Source organism: Geotrypetes seraphini, chromosome 4, assembly GCF_902459505.1.
Source record: "Geotrypetes seraphini chromosome 4, aGeoSer1.1, whole genome shotgun sequence".
Lineage (NCBI taxonomy): Eukaryota > Metazoa > Chordata > Amphibia > Gymnophiona > Dermophiidae > Geotrypetes > Geotrypetes seraphini.
Window position 1 is genome coordinate 244,772,590 of NC_047087.1, and position 19,525 is coordinate 244,792,114.

General features: G+C 45.0%; 1 protein-coding gene across 2 annotated transcripts in view; it reads right to left on the reverse strand.

Moving 5' to 3' along the window:
- ARID5B (AT-rich interaction domain 5B) overlaps positions 1-19,525 on the reverse strand; it is a 317,531-nt gene that overhangs the window by 13,338 nt on the left and 284,668 nt on the right. For both annotated transcript variants that reach the window (XM_033940669.1, XM_033940670.1), the window contains one exon: positions 7,402-7,597. In XM_033940669.1, the coding sequence (XP_033796560.1) occupies positions 7,402-7,597 (196 nt within the window). The remainder of the gene's footprint in view (positions 1-7,401; positions 7,598-19,525) is intronic.

Here is a 19,525-nt window from a genome sequence, read left to right on the forward strand (position 1 = left end):
CACATCATCTAACTCACAATGTCTAAGTTTTGTCCAGAATGTCTAGTAAAATATTGAATTATCTTTACAGGATATCTAAGTTGGCCTACATCCTGCCCAAATACTGCCCTGACCACTCCTCCAGATACACCCCTTTCAGTTCTGGGTGCACAGAGGCATAAAAAATCCTGCTATACGTCCAGAAGGTCGGTTTGGTTATTGGCACTTGGACATCCTGTCTATTAGGACATCAACGTGATGACTTAGGCGGGTTTTTAGACGTTTTAAAGTTTTGATTATAAGCCTCTTCGCATATAACTATTCCATAAAGAAAAATAAATTAGATATTGTGAGCAAAGAAAGAGACTCAGGGACAAGACTAAAAGAGAACACAATAGATTGAAGGCCTGGACATTTTGAACAAAGCAGAATACAGTATAAAGTACTGCACATTCAGTATTATGGAACCCAACACTTGTGATAAATCCATCAGATATATAAAGGATTTCCAAAGAACTTTCAATAGTGCTTGGGTTTCAGACTGAGTAAATCAGTCAAGGGACCTTAAAAATGATAATGACCAAAATCAGAAATGAAGCAGCCCAGAGACTGTGTCTGAATTCAAGAGGGCCTAGGATAGGCACGTGGGATCTCTCACAGAGAGAAAGAGATAATGGTTACTGTGGATGGGCAGACTAGATTAGGTTATTTGGCCTTTATATTGAATTATCTGGCTGGCTGAGAAACTGCATAAATAAACCCAAACTGACTTACAATGCATTCCGAAAATCTATTAAAACCGCCCTATTCGACAAATTCATTGACTAAAACAGACCACCCTCTCTCACTATGATACTCCCCTCTGTAAACGCTATTTCAATCTCTCAGGAAGCTCCAATTTTCATGTATTCTTTACCCATGGAACCCCAATTAATATATATCTTTTCTATTCTAGGCTTCTTGTTATTCGCTGACTGTCCAGCCTTCTTTCAATGTGAACCGCCTAGAAGTCACTTGACTACGGCGGTGTAGAAAAATAAAGTTATTATTATTATTATTTATCTGCCATCATGTTTTTATGTTTCTAAACTACTGATTAACTGGGGCAATTTTCCTCAAATGCTGTTGCATTTAACTGCACTGAATACAACTATCTTTAAACCCAAGAGTGAATTAAATGTTAATGAATTAAATGTTAATTGTCATTTGGGGATTTCACTCTGCCGTGTTACTGATGATGTCATCAGTAATGCAGCAGAGTGAAATGCCTGACGGACAAGGCCAAGCAGCCTGTTTAGAGTGCTGCCAGCCCGACACTGCTTCAATTGAAGATAGGGCTCGCTCGTGGTCGGAGGGAAAGATGGAGGGTCACCAGGGGTTCGGCTGTGCAGGGGTGGGGAGTGGTCCGGGTGGGTTGAAGAGTTGCCAGCGAATCCCAGAACTAGGGCTTATTTTCGGGGAAACACAGTATTTCTGATTCTGCATCATACATATGGTTAAAACTGCTAATGCAAAGCTGGCAAGAAAGCTGAACAGACTGGGATTGAAATACAGGATAGGTTACTAGTACTACCACAAAATGATATTTTTGTTAACAAAAAAGAAAAATGAACTTGTCAGCATTCAGTTGGTACTCACAGCCTCCCCCCCCCTTTTTTCCCCTGAAATATGTTCTAGTCCCTACACTGCAGTTCTTTCTGCTTTTCCATTAATAAAGCCAGTGTGCACAATTCACGCTATTCATTCCATTATGCGGAGTAATGATCTCTGACCCTGGAAGGTCATCATAGTGTTCCCTCTGCCATACTGCCGAGTGACAGACCTTTGCAAAATTGCTGTCACTCTATTGTGACAAGCCTTGGTAGAAGACTGGCTCTGATCAACTGCATGTTATTTCTGCTCTTTCGTTTTGCGTTCCGATAAGCAGCATTCAGGAAACTGCGAAAAATTATTATCTAAATGCTGCACCACAGTCCTTGTTGAGGGTGGGTATAACACAGCTAATGAGTCACAATTGGTATAAAGATTTATTTCTTTACAGCTGCTTTAAAATATCTCTGCTTTCTTATTAGGTATACAGTCTGTGTTACCTGCATTATGTTTTTGTCTTACTAGCTGCCCTTTTTCAGTTTAAATGCCATCATTAGGTTGTATTTTTTTTTCTGTACATAACATTTTCTACTATCGGTTGTCTCCTGAACTTATGCAATTACATAAAATACCAGGTGGATGCTTTGCTTCTATATCTGCACAATGTACAGTTGAATGTAATCATGCAGAAAGTTACAAAGATAACATATCAAGAAATGTAAAAAATTTTACACGCTGGAACTACTGAAATGTACATGAAAGAAGCATCAAAAGTAAGCTATTTCTTATTGTGGCCTTTACATTAAGGGCAGTGAGGAGGACAGTCGCTTTATTTCATTGCCCTTCTATTTTATTTTCCCAGGTACTAAGTCCATTTCTAGTGCGGCTGACAAAAAGGCTGTTTTTAATTTGTTCCACCAATGGCCGAGATCTAATGATAGCTTTAGTTTGCAGCCATTTACCGTAATTGACTGCTTGAGTACAAACTGCCAGATTCTTTACAGGCCACCCAAAGTTGGATGCGTATTTTTGGGCATGGATCACAGATCCACGTGTAAGTTAATTAGCCAATTAGGTGATAGCAAACAATTATTGGCTTTAAAAAACATTTACTTGGTAGTAATTAGAAGTTACATGCAGATCAGCCCTATAACATGCATGCTTAAATTTCAAAGCATGCAACTCCAATTGGGATGTGGCCATGGGAGAGGCATTCCCAGAAATTGAGCATAATGTTACAGAGTACCCTGCATTTGCACACCTAACTACCGTCAGTGGGGCATGAGCATTTATACCAGCCTTTTGGCAGGCACAGATGCGCATACCCACAGTTAGGTACAAATGGGCAAATTCGATAAGAAGCGCCCAAAAGCTAGGTGCCAATATAGGCACCGTTCAGCGCAATTAAAGTAAAATTGGGTGCTGTTTAGTGAATTGCGCTGAGCGGCACCTATGTGGGCACCTATTTTGGAGGCGCCCAATAAATAGGCCAGCTCTAGGCACAACTAAAAGTCAGGTGCCCATGCGAGCGCTTAAGCATGCTTAAAGAGCAGTGATTCTGTAACAAAGCGCCTAACACGAAGCCACGCCTACGCCTAACATGCATAGTGCCTATTTTTCTTGAAGGACGCCTAAATTTTTAGAGGCACCTTGTTACAGAATTGCTCTTTCTTGATAGGTGCCCACGTTTCAATTATTTCTGATTAAAAAGCTTAATTGAGCTTGTTATTCAATTTAGATAGATGCCTAGCTAGATGGGCGCCTCCATAATAGGTGCCTAACATTAGGCACCGGTTGCAGAATTTGGGCCAAAGGGTCATATTCTACGTATGGTGCACAAAAAAGTAGGACGGCGCTTAGTGAGATTCTGTAAAAGGTTATTGCACTTTATAGAATCATACTAAGCAGCAATGCATGTAATAACTTTCAGATGCACCCATTTAGGCCAAGAAAAACCAGGCCTAAATAACTCCGCCTAACTTGCACATAGACTGGGTATATTCTATATCCTACCTGTACATGTAACTTTTAGGAATGCCCAAGCTATGTCCATGCTCCTCCCCTGACCATGCTCCCTTTTCAGAGTCACATACTAGAACTGATGAGCAGCACTTTATAGAATACGCCTACAAGCTGTGCACCTAACTTTTAATTGGTGCCAAATAGCGTCAATTATGAGTTAATTGCCAATTATCAGCGCTGACTGGTCTTGTTAAACAACTAAGTTGTGTGTGCACAACAGATTTGTGCACACAGCTTACGGTGCCATTTATAGAAAATGTGCGCTAAGCTAATATTCTGTGAAGGTAATTCTGTGCAGAGTGATCTTTACAGAATACTAGCTTACTGTGCACATTCCTAGCACTTAATTTTAGCCACAATTTATTGTATTTGTCCCTTACCGCCTCCTATTTAAGAGGCACTAAGGGTTCCCACATTATGAATGTACTAACCAGTTAGCATGCTGGTGATGTCAGTGTGCTAGCTGTTTAGCACATCATGGCCATTCTCCGTTCATGACATACCCCCTGAAGAAAATTTCCAAAAAATGATTTACTACATGGTTAGCATGTGCATAAGAACATTAGCCTTACTGGATGAGACCAATGGTCCATCAAGCCCAGTAGCCCGTTCTCACAGTGGCCAATTCAGGTCATTAGTACCTAGCCAAAACCCAAAGAGTAGCATCATACCATGCTACCGATCCAGGGCAAGCAGTGGCTTCCCTCCATGTCTTTCTCAATAACATACTATGAACTTTTTCTCTAGGAAATTGTCCAAACCTTTCTTAAAACCAGCTATGCTATCTCCTCTTACCACAACTTTTGTCAATGCATTCCAAAGCTTAACTATTCTCTGAATGAAAAAATATTTCCTCCTATTGGATTTAAAAGTTCCCTGTAACTTCATCGAGTGTCCCCTAGTCTTTATAATTTTTGACAGAGTGAAAAATCGTTCTACTTGTACCCATTCTAAACCACTTGGGATTTTGTATATTTCAATCATCTCCCCTCAGCCTTTATCATCTTGGTCACTTTTCTTTGAACCTTTTCTAGTTCTGCTATATCTTTTTAGAGATAAGGCAATCAGAATTTAACACAATACTTAAGGTGAGGTTCCATCATAAGCAATACAGAGGTATTATAATATTCTTAGTCTTGTTTACCATCCCTTTCCTAATAATTACTAGTATCTTGTTAGCTTTTTTGGCTGCTGCAGTACATTGGGCAGAAGGTGTCAGTGTATTATCTACAATGACACCTAGATCTATTTCTTGGGCGCTTACTCCCAGGGTGGACCCTAGCACCTGGTAACTATGATTTGGGTTATTCTTCCCAATGTGTATCATTTTGCATTCGTCCACATTAAAATTTGTCTGCCATTTGGATGCCCAATCTCCCATTTTCCTAAGGGGTAATTTTTATAACATCTATAAAATATTGTCAACTGCACCTACTTTAAAGGCAACCTAAGTGCCTACGTGTCATCATAAATTAAGCACTCTCAACCAGTGCATTAGCACCAAAATGGTCATGCATACATTTACTCCTGCTCTGAAGGTGTAAATGTGTGCACCTACTCTGTAATTTTAAAGTCATTTTTGTTTATCTATATTCTCTAATAAAATACTGACTGACATGAAAAGTATACACTGTGACGGGATGTGTGCAGTTTGCTAATAGGTGTTTAGAGGGACAGAGTTTAGGTAGAGTGTGAGCAGAGTTCCCAAGCATGCGTGCAGATTATAAAATACACAAATCTGCATGTGTTGTTGGATATCTAGGCACAGATACGTATTTACATCAGCTCAAAAGCAGGTGTCAGTGTTGCAACTTCTGGTAATATTTTATAAATGCACATATGCATCTTTATAAAAAGAGCACCCAAGTAGGGTGCCTTCTTAACCCAGGCACCCCATAATAAATTTACCCTCCATGTATGCACATGTATATGTAACAACTCCACCCCTGTTCCATCCAAATTACACCACAGGGAACACCTATACTGGTGGGAGTTCTCTACTCCTTGGCCCAGATTCACTAAAGATAGCGACTCAATAGCTGTTGGCCGATTTTCAAACAGCGATTGATTCACTATTAAGTTTGCATACAAATGATTTGCATGCAAACTCACTGACTCAATCACTCAGTGAGTGATTGAGCTGGTGCAGAGCCCTGACAGTAGTGACAGGAGAAGCAGCCTCCTGTCACTGCTGTCAGGGCTTCTGCCGGGTTTTTCCCCCCCCTTTTTTTTTTTTAATGGCACAGATATTTGGCATGTATTACACATGCAAAATATCTGTCCAATTAAAAATAAAAATAAAAAAGTCCTCCCCCATGACAAAGCGCACAGGGAGGGGCCTATGGCCCGCATTGCGCAGAGAGCGGTCGGCGGAGGAGCAGAAGGGACTGAGCACCCCTCCTGCTCCTGATTTCAAGGTACCGGGGAGGCCCGATGGCAGGAGGGAGTTAACATCCCTCATGCCATATTAGTTCAGCAGGAGAGGGGTAGGAGGGAATGGGCATCCTTCCTGCCATATTCACGCGGGAGGGGGGAGTGTGTGGTGTCGCAGCAATTGTCGGGGGAGGGGGCACGTGATTGTGAACTGGGGAGGGCCGTTGGCAGCGGTGAGGGATTAAAATTTTTTTTTTTATAGGACAGGTATTTTGCCTGGGTAATACATGCAAAATATCTGTGCCATTAAAATTTTTTTTTTTAAAACCCGGCAAAATAGCCAAGCAAATGTAAGTGAATCAATTGCTTGGTTATTTTGCATGGGGTTTTACAAATTTGCATGGCCGGATTGGAAAATGGGCGATTGAGGGGAAAAACATGAGCTGGGCCGTTTGAAAATCAGGTCAGTTAGCAGTGGTCGTTGCTAAATTCTCTATATAGCACTGATTAAAAAAATTTTAGCTCTAAGCATTAGGAGTGGCCTAGTGGTTGGAGATACAGCCTCAGCGCCCTGAGGTTGTGGGTTCAAGCCCTGCGCTGCTCCTTGTGACCCCGGGACAGATAGGGACAAATGACTGAGTATCTGAATGTAAACCACTTAGACAATTACTAGGTGGTATATAAATAAATAAAATATTAACGATGTTCAGAACTGAGCCCCATTTATAGATTAGCATTTGATGCCAGGATCTGCACCCAATTTTGGGCTTGAGGATTTACATCAACTGAAACCTGGCGTAAATTCTCAGACCTAAATAAGGTGCAGATCTCCCTTGTTTTCAAACATTGCATGCAAATTCCTATAATGCCTCTGATCTGCTTATGCACCTCACGTGGACATACCCCATTTTAAAATCAGATCCTAGCACCTAAAGACGCACATGTAATTTTAAACTAATTCTAAATTAGTGGCTTTAAAACCTCTGCCCACCTCTGAATATTGCCCCCCTACACATTGCATGATATTCTCACTTTCATAGCAAGAGAATGTATGGCTCCAGCTCCATCTATGTCACCACTGCCTCCCCCTCCTCCTCATTCTTGAATTGGGTAAAGGAAATGTAGTTATGGGTCTGTGAATATGTCCTCGCAACAGCCCCGAAGCCCTTTAAATTTCTATGGGTTTCGAAGCCGTTAGCGCAGCGCAGCGAATCCGCTAGCGTGGCTTTGTAAAAGAGGCCGAATGTCTTCAACTCCTGGTGATTTGCCAGCAATCATATAAAGCAGAGAGACAATTAACACTGTGTTCAAGTGCATCCCAAGAGCATGCAACCCAGAAATGTCAACTCTGTGTCATGTCGAATCCAGAATCGCCTTTGATTTTTGGCACTTTGGACTTCATTTAAAAAAAAAAAATACAGTAAACCAATCACCCACCTGAAATGCTTCTTGGGACTTCTGTGAATTCTCTTTTTCTTTCTTTCCTTTTTGGGTTTCATTTCTTATACGCTTAACCCCTGGCACTCTGGCCTTAACTTCCTCCTGGATACTGTTGTCCTGCTTTCGAGGTTTTACTGGCGGCAGTGGCTTATCTTCCTCTCCTTTCAGGAATCTTTCATAAGGCAGGATTAATCTGAATGAGTAAGAGAACAACAATTAATCAGCACAATCTGTACTAGACCTAATTTCTTATTTGTTGGCGAGAAAAGGGGAGGGAGCTTTAAAATATATTGCTGAACTTTTTATAAGCGGCTATAACAAAAATCAGAATGGTAAAAAAGGGACTTTAACTATGAAGGGCAAAATAAGCATTTAGTTACACTGCTGCATTACATAAAATACCCTTAAATCATTTCCACAAATGCCCTTGGATACCTAAATCCGAGTATAATAAAGAGAGCTATCATATTAGAAAAATTACTTCAGATGTTAACCTTTCACCTTTTTTTGTCTCTGTTCTCATGGCTTGTAGATGAATTCTCAAAGACCTATTGAGTTTAGCAACCTGGGAGCACCACCCCCCTACAGTAGAATTCAGCTAGGGTATACCACCACTAACGGAAGTATGATGCACTTTATGGTAGATTTTGGAAACTGACAGAACACCACTATCAACAAAAGGAAGAAACTGCTAACAGTCCAATCCAAACTCTTTTTTTTTTTTTTAACAATTAAGGTTTTTTTAATGTTGGCCAATTTTACTGTTGCGAAGACTCTTGTTTTAGTCAGGTCATTAACAAGTACGACCTGGAATACAAGTGCAAAGGGAAGCTATGCAGGGCTGGCTCAGCTTCTGGACCAGGTGAGGCCCTGGCCCAGGACGCTGATGAGAAAGGGTACCAAAATCCCAGTACAGTCTACCTGCAAACTTTTACAGGGATAGGTGCTGGACTGGGATTTTGGCACCGTTTTTCATCAGTGCTCTGAGCCAGAACCTCATTTGATCCAGAAGAGGGAAAGACTTGAGAGAAGAGATACTGGATCACAGGTCGAAGGAACTGGAGGGAGGAGGGAGGAGAGAAGGAGAGAGATTGTGTGGGGGTAGGAGGCGCCAATGCAAAAGCTGGATCAGAGCACCACAGTCCCTTCAGCCAGCCCTGAAGGTATGGATCCCTCTTCCACCAGAAGCAGAAAAGAATGGACAAGTATAGCAACAGAAATGAAGGATTCTTTTAAAAATTAAACCACTGTAGTTAACATTATTTTCAGCACTTAAAATCTCCTTTAAAAGGAAACATCAAACAGTCATATTTTTAATCTTGTTGTTTTCCCTTCTTTACTCAGCTCTTGATCTTAAAGGGAACATAACCGGTGTAATTAAAAGAGATGGATTGCGTTGCAGTCTCACTTTCAACTTCAGTGATTAAAGTTTTTACAATGCATTTGCTATGATTAATGACTCACTGTGGGATTAATATGAGACTCAGACTTAAACATATGATCTTTAATACAGCAAACATAATTTGTTTTAAACAAGATGAGTTGATGCAGTGAACAAAATGTATTTTGCTTATAAATAACAAATCTGTTTAAAGATTGGGACACCTCATTATCTTTAATTTTAGACTCTGGAATAGAACATTCTTCAGTTCAGATTCGAGTTGATTATTCTAGAAATATCTTCCAACCCTGCAGCTCTGCTTTAAATACTTCCATGAATAAAACCAGCATTGGAAGATGAGAACAGAGCAAAATCTGTTACTGAAGGTCAAAGTGGCTTTGTATTTTAATAAAACACATCATAATTTATGGTAAAATCTAATCCTAATCTTTCTCTCATAGAAGGCACAATTCATTAACTGAGCATGCTCTGACATGGTATGTGCAGAGAGGTATGAATAATACTTTCTAGCCCTGAGTTTGGCAGCTAGCCAGCAGTGAAGCTAAACAGAGACCACAGGGACTAGTCATCTTCAGATCCCATTACAAACCGAGTTTAAACATGTTACAGCTGCTAAAACTGGAAACTGCTCCCACTATGTAGACTTACCAAAATAACACGGCTGCCAAATACCTGCTTTCCACTAGTTTATTACAGTTAATTTCTGTATGACAAAAAGAAGCCCCGACTGAGCAAAATAGGACCCCCCCCCCCAAAAAAAAAAAACCCCCACCCCAAACAACTGTCCTGTTCCTACTGGAGGCCAATACACTTTGGGCTCCTTTTACAAAGCTGTGGTAGAGGTTTCTACCGTGAGCCGGCCAGGTAAATGCTCCACTACTCTTAAGTATTCTATGAACGTCAGAGCGTTTACCGCAACTCCTACCCAGTGGCGTAGTAGGGGGGGGGTGGTCCACTCTGGGCACTATCATGGTGGAGGTGCTGACACCCATCTTCCTCTCTGCCCCCCCCCCCACTTCTTCCCTGACCCGTTCCTTCCCTCGTACCTCTTCAATGTTCACGGCGTGAGCAGCAACCTCAACCTGTTGCACACGCCAGCGTCAGCTCTTCCTCTGACTTTACTTCTTGGACCCATGCTTAGGAAGTGATGTCAGAGGAAGTACGATGGGGTTGCTGCTCATGCCATTAAAGAGGGACGGTATGCACGGTTATAGGGAGCGTGGAAGGAGAGGGTGGAGGCGGAGGAGAGGCACAACTGCCCCAGGCACCTCTAATCCTCTCTATGCCACTGCCCCTACCGAAGCTTTGTAAAAAAAGCATCGGAGCATTTACCTTGAGGCCCGCGGTAGAAACCTCTACCACAGTTTTGTAAAAGCCAGTGTTTATTTGCAAGGCACTAATTCTCAAATACTTCATGTCTTTTGATTGCACTCCAAAGTACATCACTAAGGCTGCAGATTCAGGTGGTGTGCAGGTCACTGTTTACCTCGTCATCAGACTAGTAAATATGAACAAATAGTTTTGCTATAAACATGAGATTACTACAAGAATGGGGAGCAAATGTTACCATGGAAAGTCGTCTGCTTGCTTCTGAAAACAAAAGCCACATACTTCATTCACAATTTCTACAGCTGCTGGTGTCTTTCAATGAATTTACAGTACTTGTGATTTTATTTTCTTAGCAAAAAAAAAAAAAAAAAAGGAGGGTGGGGTGGGGGGCTGTTTGATCCTCTTCCCCCAAATGGCTGGGACAAAAATGGGAACACTGAATTTGGCAAAGCTAAACGAGATTAATCACTCCTAAGAAACCTCAGTGCATCCTTTTATGGTTATTTTGGACAACAGCTCCTCTTTGTTTTCCACCGACTGCACCACTTCGGTGCAAAGACTCATTAGCTTGGTGCTAATTAGTAACCAAGGTTTAAATTCCCTTTTTATAACCTTAAGAGTTCAAGTGGGAACATAACATTTTCATTTCAGTTATTTTTCACTGAGCTCAGCAGTTGGCAGTAGGACAGCGGTAAAAATACATTTCACACAGCTGGTCCAAGGCCTGGAGCCAGAAGCAGGAAATCTGGAATGAAATGTTTCTTGTATCTGGAAGGAGGAATGATGAAGGTAAAAACTGAAGCAAAAGACAAGGCTCGAGGCCTTTAGAATTTGGTAAATTGGGGTCAATCCACTGGTGTTTCTCTACAGTACAGATAATTTTTTTTAGCATGAAACAAAGCAACTGCATATATGAATACGCCACTTTGATGCTCCGGGGATTAAGATGACTTCTAATAAACATCAAGCAATTGCAATTTCATACAGAGAATGCCATTTGTTTCAATTTACACTCAATGTTTTTTTTTTTCCGTTAGCCTGTAGTAGTAAAACACAGTTGCCCAAAGGATGTGATCTTATCATTTGATTATTAGACATTTGCACAGCAGATGGGCAGCGAAACTATTACAGCTTTCAGAAACAGTTCAGCTCCTACATCAATAAACATGTACGGTACAGTCAGTACATTTAAAATCCATTGAACACAGGAGCGAAGTCCATCTATTATGAAAAAAAAAAAAAAAAATCAATAAGACAGCTGCCTCTGTCTGAAGGTAGGAGGAGGACTGTTCAAATATTTGTAATAAAAACCCTTACAATAAATGATTCTCTTTTATATCTGGAAGCATTTTGAAAGCATAAGACAGTTGCATTTAAATCACTTTTAGCAGGATTTCTGAGCGATCAGTTACAGAATATATGCCAAGGAAAAAACTAATGAAAATTCTAGTGCAAAAATGATTTATGCAAAGATGTTGTTACAGAGCTCAACCAAGAAAAGCCTCTGTTAAGCCATCTATTTTCAGCTTTGTCTGCATCTGCATTAAGAGTTACAAGCTGTATTCCCTTCTATAGAATCACTGCTATATTTTGAATATATATATATATATGCAGCACTGTATGAAAAAACATCTCTCCACACTGCACATTCCTAGCAGCATGTCTCATTTTATTTCCTAGAATAATACAAAGATTAACATTTTACACCCCAAAGCAGAAACAGTAGGGAGTCTTTGCCATCACAAAGCTTCTTGTTAAAATTAATTCAGGCTCTGTGAAAAGCAAGTCTGTTTGAAGTAAAGACATGTTCCAATCAATAAAAGTTAAATAAATTAGTAAAACAGTACTCACGTCAGATACTTTTCAAACATTTTTCTATTATAAACTGTTCAGTTTTGCATTAACCCTTTTGTTAACGTGACATGACTGACCAACAAAATAGTCAGCATTGTATTTGTGCATAGACAAGCAATGATTTGGAAAGGTTCTGTACAACTAAAATGAAAATAATGGTGCAATGCACTGTCTTTTAGGTCAGCATTATCTAAATTTGAAAAAAAAAAAAAAATCTAATATGCTGTTCCACAGAAAAAGCCAGAGTTCAGCAAATCTATTACTGTACATAAGCTGGCAAGCTGCCAAAGAGTTTTAAACCACAGAGGCAAACAATTTTATATTTATAAATTCTAAAATCCTCAACAGATTGTACCTTCACCATCTCAACAAAAAAAGCAGAAACGTAAGTGAAACACAGCTGGTGGCATATCAAACGTTGTCTTCATCGCTAATACTGGAGAAAATAAGACTGAATGCCCTTTTATTAACAGTCCACATTTTTCTCAGTCTTTGGATAATAAACTGCATGTGAATGGTGTCCATACATATCTGAATTGCTGAATTTATTTTGGGCAGGAGGAGTAAGGAGCCCAAGGAGGCTGATGCTGTGTGACTTTTCATAATCAGGGCTTCCTGTGAAAATGCACAGGAGAGAACCCAAATTGTACAAAAAAATTAAGGATTTTGCTTGCATAATTAGTAAACATTGCTACATGAGAACATTATTTCATTTCAAAATTAGGGCTCCTTTTACAAAGCTGCGGTAGTGAGGCTGCCACAGTAAATGCACCAAAGCCCATTCAATTCCTATGGACTTTGGTACATTTACCGCGACAGTATGGCTACTGTAGCTTTGTAAAAGGAGATCTTAATGAGTTACTGTGATGCAAAAGAACGGAAAGTGGCTCATTAATTTTGATTTTAGTGAAAACAAGTAGAGGAAAGAAGCTTGGCAGGCCCCTTTTCACAAATAAAGAAAACTACACTTCATTGAGGTATGGTTATCTTTCTTGCTGGTTGCCCCACAGCTAACTTTTGTACAAAAATGCACTACAGAGCAGGGTTACTGAATACTACAGGTAGATAACAACTAATTAATAGGAGAAGGCTACAGGGGACAGATACAGTGATTAGGAATGGGGATTCAATAGGCATTGGCTGATTGAGGTCAATGTGTTTGAAGTTTTGGTGGGCGTATTCTAGGGTAGAAGGGGCGGTTTTAGTAGGGGATAAGGATAGTAAAGGGTGGTTGATGTAAGGATGCTTTCTTTCCTCCCTCCAATCTTTCCTGTTGATTTGGGGTAGGTTTGAGAGCTAATTTGATTTTCCTATTAGATGAGATTTGCGGAATTTTGGTGTGAAAAATAATAAAGGGGGGGGGGCAGTTGCAGTTTTGAAAAGGGCAGATGGAACAAGGGGAAAAAAGGGGTGGAAGACTCAAATGTGGCCAGGTAAAGGAGGAGGAAAGAAAAATGTGATGGTATATGCTTGTGCGTGACACTGTCATGTGTGGAACGCATGGCCCCATGTCATCATGGGACCCACAGAATTTGAGGTTATAATAATACGGTAGATATTGTAATTCATTTTTGGATGGGAAAAGACTGCATGAGCAGGGGTATGGCGGGGAGTATGTTCTGAATGGAATTCTTTTGAGGTTGTATTTCATTATTATTGCTGAAGTACTGAAGCTTTAGCCAATTGTTTTGCCACATTTACCGTATTTTCACGCATATAACGCGCGCGTTATACGCGTTTTTACCTACCGCGCATACCCCTCGCGCGTTATATGCGTGAGCGCGGTATACGAAAGTTTTCAAACATAGTTCCCACCCCGCCCGACGCCCGATTCACCCCCCCAGCAGGACCACTCGCACCCCCACCCCGAACGACCACTCGCACGCGCTCCCACCCGCACCCGCATCCACGATCGGAGCAAGAGGGAGCCCAAGCCCTCTTGCCCGGCCGACTCCCCGACGTCCGATACATCCCCCCCCCCCCCGGCAGGACCACTCGCACCCCCACCCCGAAGGACCGCCGACTTCCCGACAATATCGGGCCAGAAGGGAGCCCAAACCCTCCTGGTCACGGCGACCCCCTAACCCCACCCCGCACTACATTACGGGCAGGAGGGATCCCAGGCCCTCCTGCCCTCGACGCAAACCCCCCTCCCCCCCAACGACCGTCCCCCCCCAAGAACCTCCGACCGCCCCCCCAGCCGACCCGCGACCCCCCTGGCCGACCCCCACGACCCCCCCACCCCCCTTCCCCGTACCTTTGGAAGTTGGCCGGACAGACGGGAGCCAAACCCGCCTGTCCGGCAGGCAGCCAACGAAGGAATGAGGCCGGATTGGCCCATCCGTCCTAAAGCTCCGCCTACTGGTGGGGCCTAAGGCGCGTGGGCCAATCAGAATAGGCCCTGGAGCCTTAGGTCCCACCTGGGGGCGCGGCCTGAGGCACATGGTCGGGTTGGGCCCATGTGCCTCAGGCCGCGCCCCCAGGTGGGACCTAAGGCTCCAGGGCCTATTCTGATTGGCCCACGCGCCTTAGGCCCCACCAGTAGGCGGAGCTTTAGGACGGATGGGCCAATCCGGCCTCATTCCTTCGTTGGCTGCCTGCCGGACAGGCGGGTTTGGCTCCCGTCTGTCCGGCCAACTTCCAAAGGTACGGGGAAGGGGGGTGGGGGGGTCGTGGGGGTCGCCAGGGGGGTCGCGGGTCGGCTGGGGGAGCGGTCGGAGGTTCTTGGGGGGGGCGGTCGTTGGGGGGGAGGGGGGTTTGCGTCGAGGGCAGGAGGGCCTGGGATCCCTCCTGCCCGTAATGTAGTGCGGGGTGGGGGTAGGGGGTCGCCGTGGCCAGGAGGGTTTGGGCTCCCTCCTGGCCCGATATTGTCGGGGAGTCGGCGGTCCTTCGGGGTGGGGGTGCGAATGGTCCTGCCGGGGGGGGGGGATGAATCGGACGTCGGGGGGGGGTGAACGGAGAGTCGGGACAGCGCACGGAGAGGCGGGGCAGTGCACGGAAGTCAGGGGGGTGAACGGAGAGTCGGGACAGCGCACGGAAAGTCAGGGCAGTGCACGGAAGTCAGGGGGGTGAACGGAGAGTCGGGACAGCGCACGGAGAGGCGGGGCAGTGCACGGAAGTCAGGGGGGTGAACGGAGAGTCGGGCAGCATGCGCGGTATAATCGTGAGCGCGTTATACCAAAGTTTTTGTGCTTATCATCGTGATTTCTGCGCGCTATACACGTGTGCGCGTTTTATACGGGTGCGTGTTATTTGCGTGAAAATACGGTAAATGTATCTTGCCTGTGTAGTTATATATTAAGCTGGGCTATATGGATGACTGCAAGGATATATGTGAATGCTGATGTTAGGGTAACAAATCTTCACACAAGGAAGGTAAATATGAGGGAAAGGAAACAGACATGGCTCTTTAAAGAGGTGGCTGAAAAAATTAAAACGATCAGTATACAGAAAGTACAAATAATTTTAAATTAATGAACTCGGAGAAGAATGTCTAGTGAAGCTGAACGAGACAAGCAAGAAATCAGGACAATAAAAGCACAAATTGAATATGGATGCTAAAGAGGTGAAGTGAGGTGAAAGCACAGTTACTTACCGTAACAGGTGTTATCCAGGGACAGCAGGCAGATATTCTTAACGTATGGGTGACGTCACCGATGGAGCCCCGGTACGGACCTTTTTAACTAGAAAGTTCTAGTTGGCCGCACCGCACATGCGCGAGTGCCTTCCCGCCCGACGGAGGAGTGCGTGGTTCCCAGTTAAGATAAGCCAGCTAAGAAGCCAACCCGGGGAGGAGGGTGGGACGTAAGAATATCTGCCTGCTGTCCCTGGATAACACCTGTTACGGTAAGTAACTGTGCTTTATCCCAGGACAAGCAGGCAGCATATTCTTAACGTATGGGTGACCTCCAAGCTAACAGAGAGGGAGGAGGGATGGTTGGCCATTAGGAAAATAAATTTTGTAACACAGATTGGCCGAAGTGTCCATCCCGTCTGGAGAAGGCATCCAGACAGTAGTGAGTAGTGAATGTGTGAACTGAGGACCAAGTGGCAGCCTTGCAGATTTCCTCGATAGGTGTGGAGCGGAGGAAAGCCACAGAAGCAGCCATAGCTCTGACCCTGTGGGCCGTGACAGCACCTTCCAGAGAGAGACCAGACGGAGCATAACAGAACGCAATGCAGGCAGCAAGCCAGTTGGAAAGCGTCCGTTTAGAGACAGGACGACCTAGACGGTTAGGATCGAAGGTCAGAAAGAGCTGAGGAGATGAGCGGTGAGCCCTGGTACGATCAAGGTAGTATGCAAGGGCACGCTTACAATCCAGCGAGTGTAACGCCTGTTCCCCAGGATGGGAATGGGGCTTAGGGAAGAAAACAGGCAATACAATGGACTGGTTGAGGTGGAAGTCCGAGACCACCTTAGGCAGAAATTTAGGATGGGTACGCAGAACCACCTTGTCATGGTGAAAACCAGTGAAAGGTGGGTCGGCAACCAGTGCATGCAGCTCACTAACCCTCCTGGCAGAGGTGATGGCAATGAGGAAAAGCACCTTCCACGTAAGAAATTTGAGGGAAGTTGTGGCAAGAGGCTCAAACGGAGGTTTCATGAGGGCTGATAGAACCACATTCAGGTCCCAGACGACTGGAGGAGGCTTCAGAGGTGGTTTGACATTGAAGAGGCCTCTCATGAACCGGGAAACCAGGGGATGAGCCGTAAGAGGTTTTCCGAGGATAGGCTCATGAAACGCAGTGATGGCACTGAGGTGGACTCTGATTGAGGTCGACTTGAGGCCAGCGTCGGAGAGAGAGAGCAAATAGTCCAGTACAATTTCCACCGCCAATGAGATGGGATTGTGATGATGAAGGAGACACCAAGAGGAGAACCGGGTCCACTTCTGATGATAACATTGGAGGGTGGCCGGTTTCCTGGAAGCATCCAAAATACGACGGACAGGCTGAGACAGATTCTCTAGAGAGGTCAGCCCGAGAGAAACCAAGCTGTCAGGTGGAGCGAGGACAGATTGGGATGTATTAGAGACTGATGCTGCTGAGTAAGTAGAGTAGGAAACACAGGAAGAGGAATGGGCTCCCTGGAGTTGAGCTGAAGCAGGAGGGAGAACCAGTGTTGGCGAGGCCACCGAGGGGCGATGAGAATCATGGTGGCTCTGTCCCTGCGGAGTTTGAAGAGCGTCCGCAACATCAGAGGCAGTGGAGGAAAGGCATAGAGGAACCGATCCGTCCAGTCGAGCAGGAATGCATCCGGGGCCAGACGATGAGGAGAAAAGAGTCTGGAACAGAACTGGGGCAGCTGATGGTTGTGAGGAGCTGCAAAGAGGTCCACCTGAGGAGTGCCCCAGCGAGCAAAGATGGAGCGGAGTGTGGGAGGATCCAGAGTCCACTCGTGAGGTTGAAGGATGCGGATGAGATTGTCGGCCAGGGAGTTCTGTTCGCCCTGGATATAGACAGCCTTGAGGAAGAGACTGTGGGTCGTGGCCCAGGTCCAGATGCGGATGGCCTCCTGACAGAGGAGGGGAGATCCGGTGCCGCCTTGCTTGTTTATGTAGTACATGGCGACTTGGTTGTCTGTGCACAGGAGCAGAACCTGAGGGTAGAGAAGGTGCTGGAAGGCCTTGAGAGCATAGAACATGGCCCTGAGTTCCAGGAAATTGATGTGATGTTGACACTCCTGAGGGGTCCAGAGTCCCTGGGTGCGAAGATCTCCCAGGTGAGCTCCCCATGCATAAGGGGAGGCATCTGTGGTTATGATCATGGAGTGAGGGGGTAGATGAAAGAGTAGACCCCTGGAAAGATTGGAGGAGTTCAACCACCATTGAAGAGATTGCTGAAGAGACAATGTCACAGAGATGGGATGAGAAAGAGGATCAGGTCTGTGACCATTGGTTGGCAAGAGTCCACTGAGGTGTCCTGAGCTGGAGTCGCGCCAGAGGAAGTACATGGACCGTCGAGGCCATGTGGCCCAGGAGGATCATCATCTGCCGAGCTGGAATGGAGTGATGAAGGAGCACCTGATGGCAGAGGTGGAGCAGAGTTCAATGGCGGTTGGAGGGGAGAAATGCCCTCATTAGAGTGGTGTCGAGAACTTCTCCAATGAACTGAAGTCGCTGTGTGGGAAGCAGATGCAACTTGGGGTAGTTGATCTCGAAACCCAAGAGATGGAGGAACGAGATGGTGTGATGAGTGGCTTGTAGTACAAGCGGAGACGTAGGTGCTTTCACCAGCCAATCGTCCAAGTAGGGGAACACCTGAAGGTCGTGAGACCTGAGGAAGGCCGCCACCACAATAAGGCACTTGGTGAACACTCTGGGCGATGATGCGAGGCCAAAGGGTAGCACTTTGTACTGATAGTGATGGTGCTGTATCTGGAACCGTAGGTAGCGACGTGAAGTCGGATGGATTGGGATGTGAGTGTAGGCCTCCTTGAGGTCTAGGGAGAATAGCCAGTCGTGGTGGGAGAGAAGAGGGTAAAGCGTGGCTAGGCAGAGCATTCTGAACTTCTCTTTGACTAGACACTTGTTGAGGTCCCTGAGATCGAGGATGGGACGAAGGTCTCCTGTTTTTTTGGGGACCAGGAAGTAGCGGGAGTAGAATCCCTGACCCCTTTGGTCCGGAGGTACCTCTTCGATGGCATTGAGGAGAAGGAGGGATTGGACCTCCCTCAGGAGGAGGGGGGTTTGGGAGGAGTGAGAAGCAGACTCTACGAGAGGATGGTCTGGTGGAAGAGTCTGGAAGTTGAGAGAATAGCCGTGGCGAATGATGTTGAGGACTCACTGGTCCGAAGTGATGACCTCCCAACGGCTGAGGAAAAGCTGAAGACGTCCTCCGATAGGTTGAGGGAGAGGCAGCGATGGTGGGAGAATGGCTATGCTCTGGAGAAAAGAGTCAAAAGGGTTGAGACGGCTTAGATGAAGGAGGAGGCTTGGCAGGTTGAGTCTGTGGGCGAGCCTGAGTCTGATGTTGGTGGCGAGGACGGCGAGACTGTTGTTGAGGCGGGTTGAGAGGTCTGGCCGAGAACCTACGCTGGTAAGAAGACTGTTGTCTGTAGGGACGAGCAGGTGGAGTCTTCTTTTTAGGTTTGATCAGAGTGTCCCACCTGGTCTCATGTGCTGAGTTTCTGGGTTGTTGAGTCCAGGGACTCTCCGAAGAGTTCATCGCCCAGACAAGGTGCGTTAGCCAAGCGGTCCTGGTGGTTAATGTCTAGGTCAGAGACTCTCAGCCATGCCAAACGGCGCATGGCCACCGCCATGGCAGAGGCGCGAGAGGTCAGCTCGAATGAGTCGTAGATGGAGCGAACCATAAATTTCCTGAGTTGGAGGAGGCTGGAAATTTGTTGCTGGAACAGAGGGACCTTACGTTCAGGAAGATATTTCTGTAAGGAGGAGAGCTGTTGCACCAGATGCTTCATGTAGAAGGAGAAGTGGAAGGTGTAGTTGTTGGCTCGATTGGTTAGCATGGAATTTTGGAAAAGGCGCTTACCAAATTTATCCATGGTTTTTCCCTCTCTGCCAGGAGGGGTGGAGG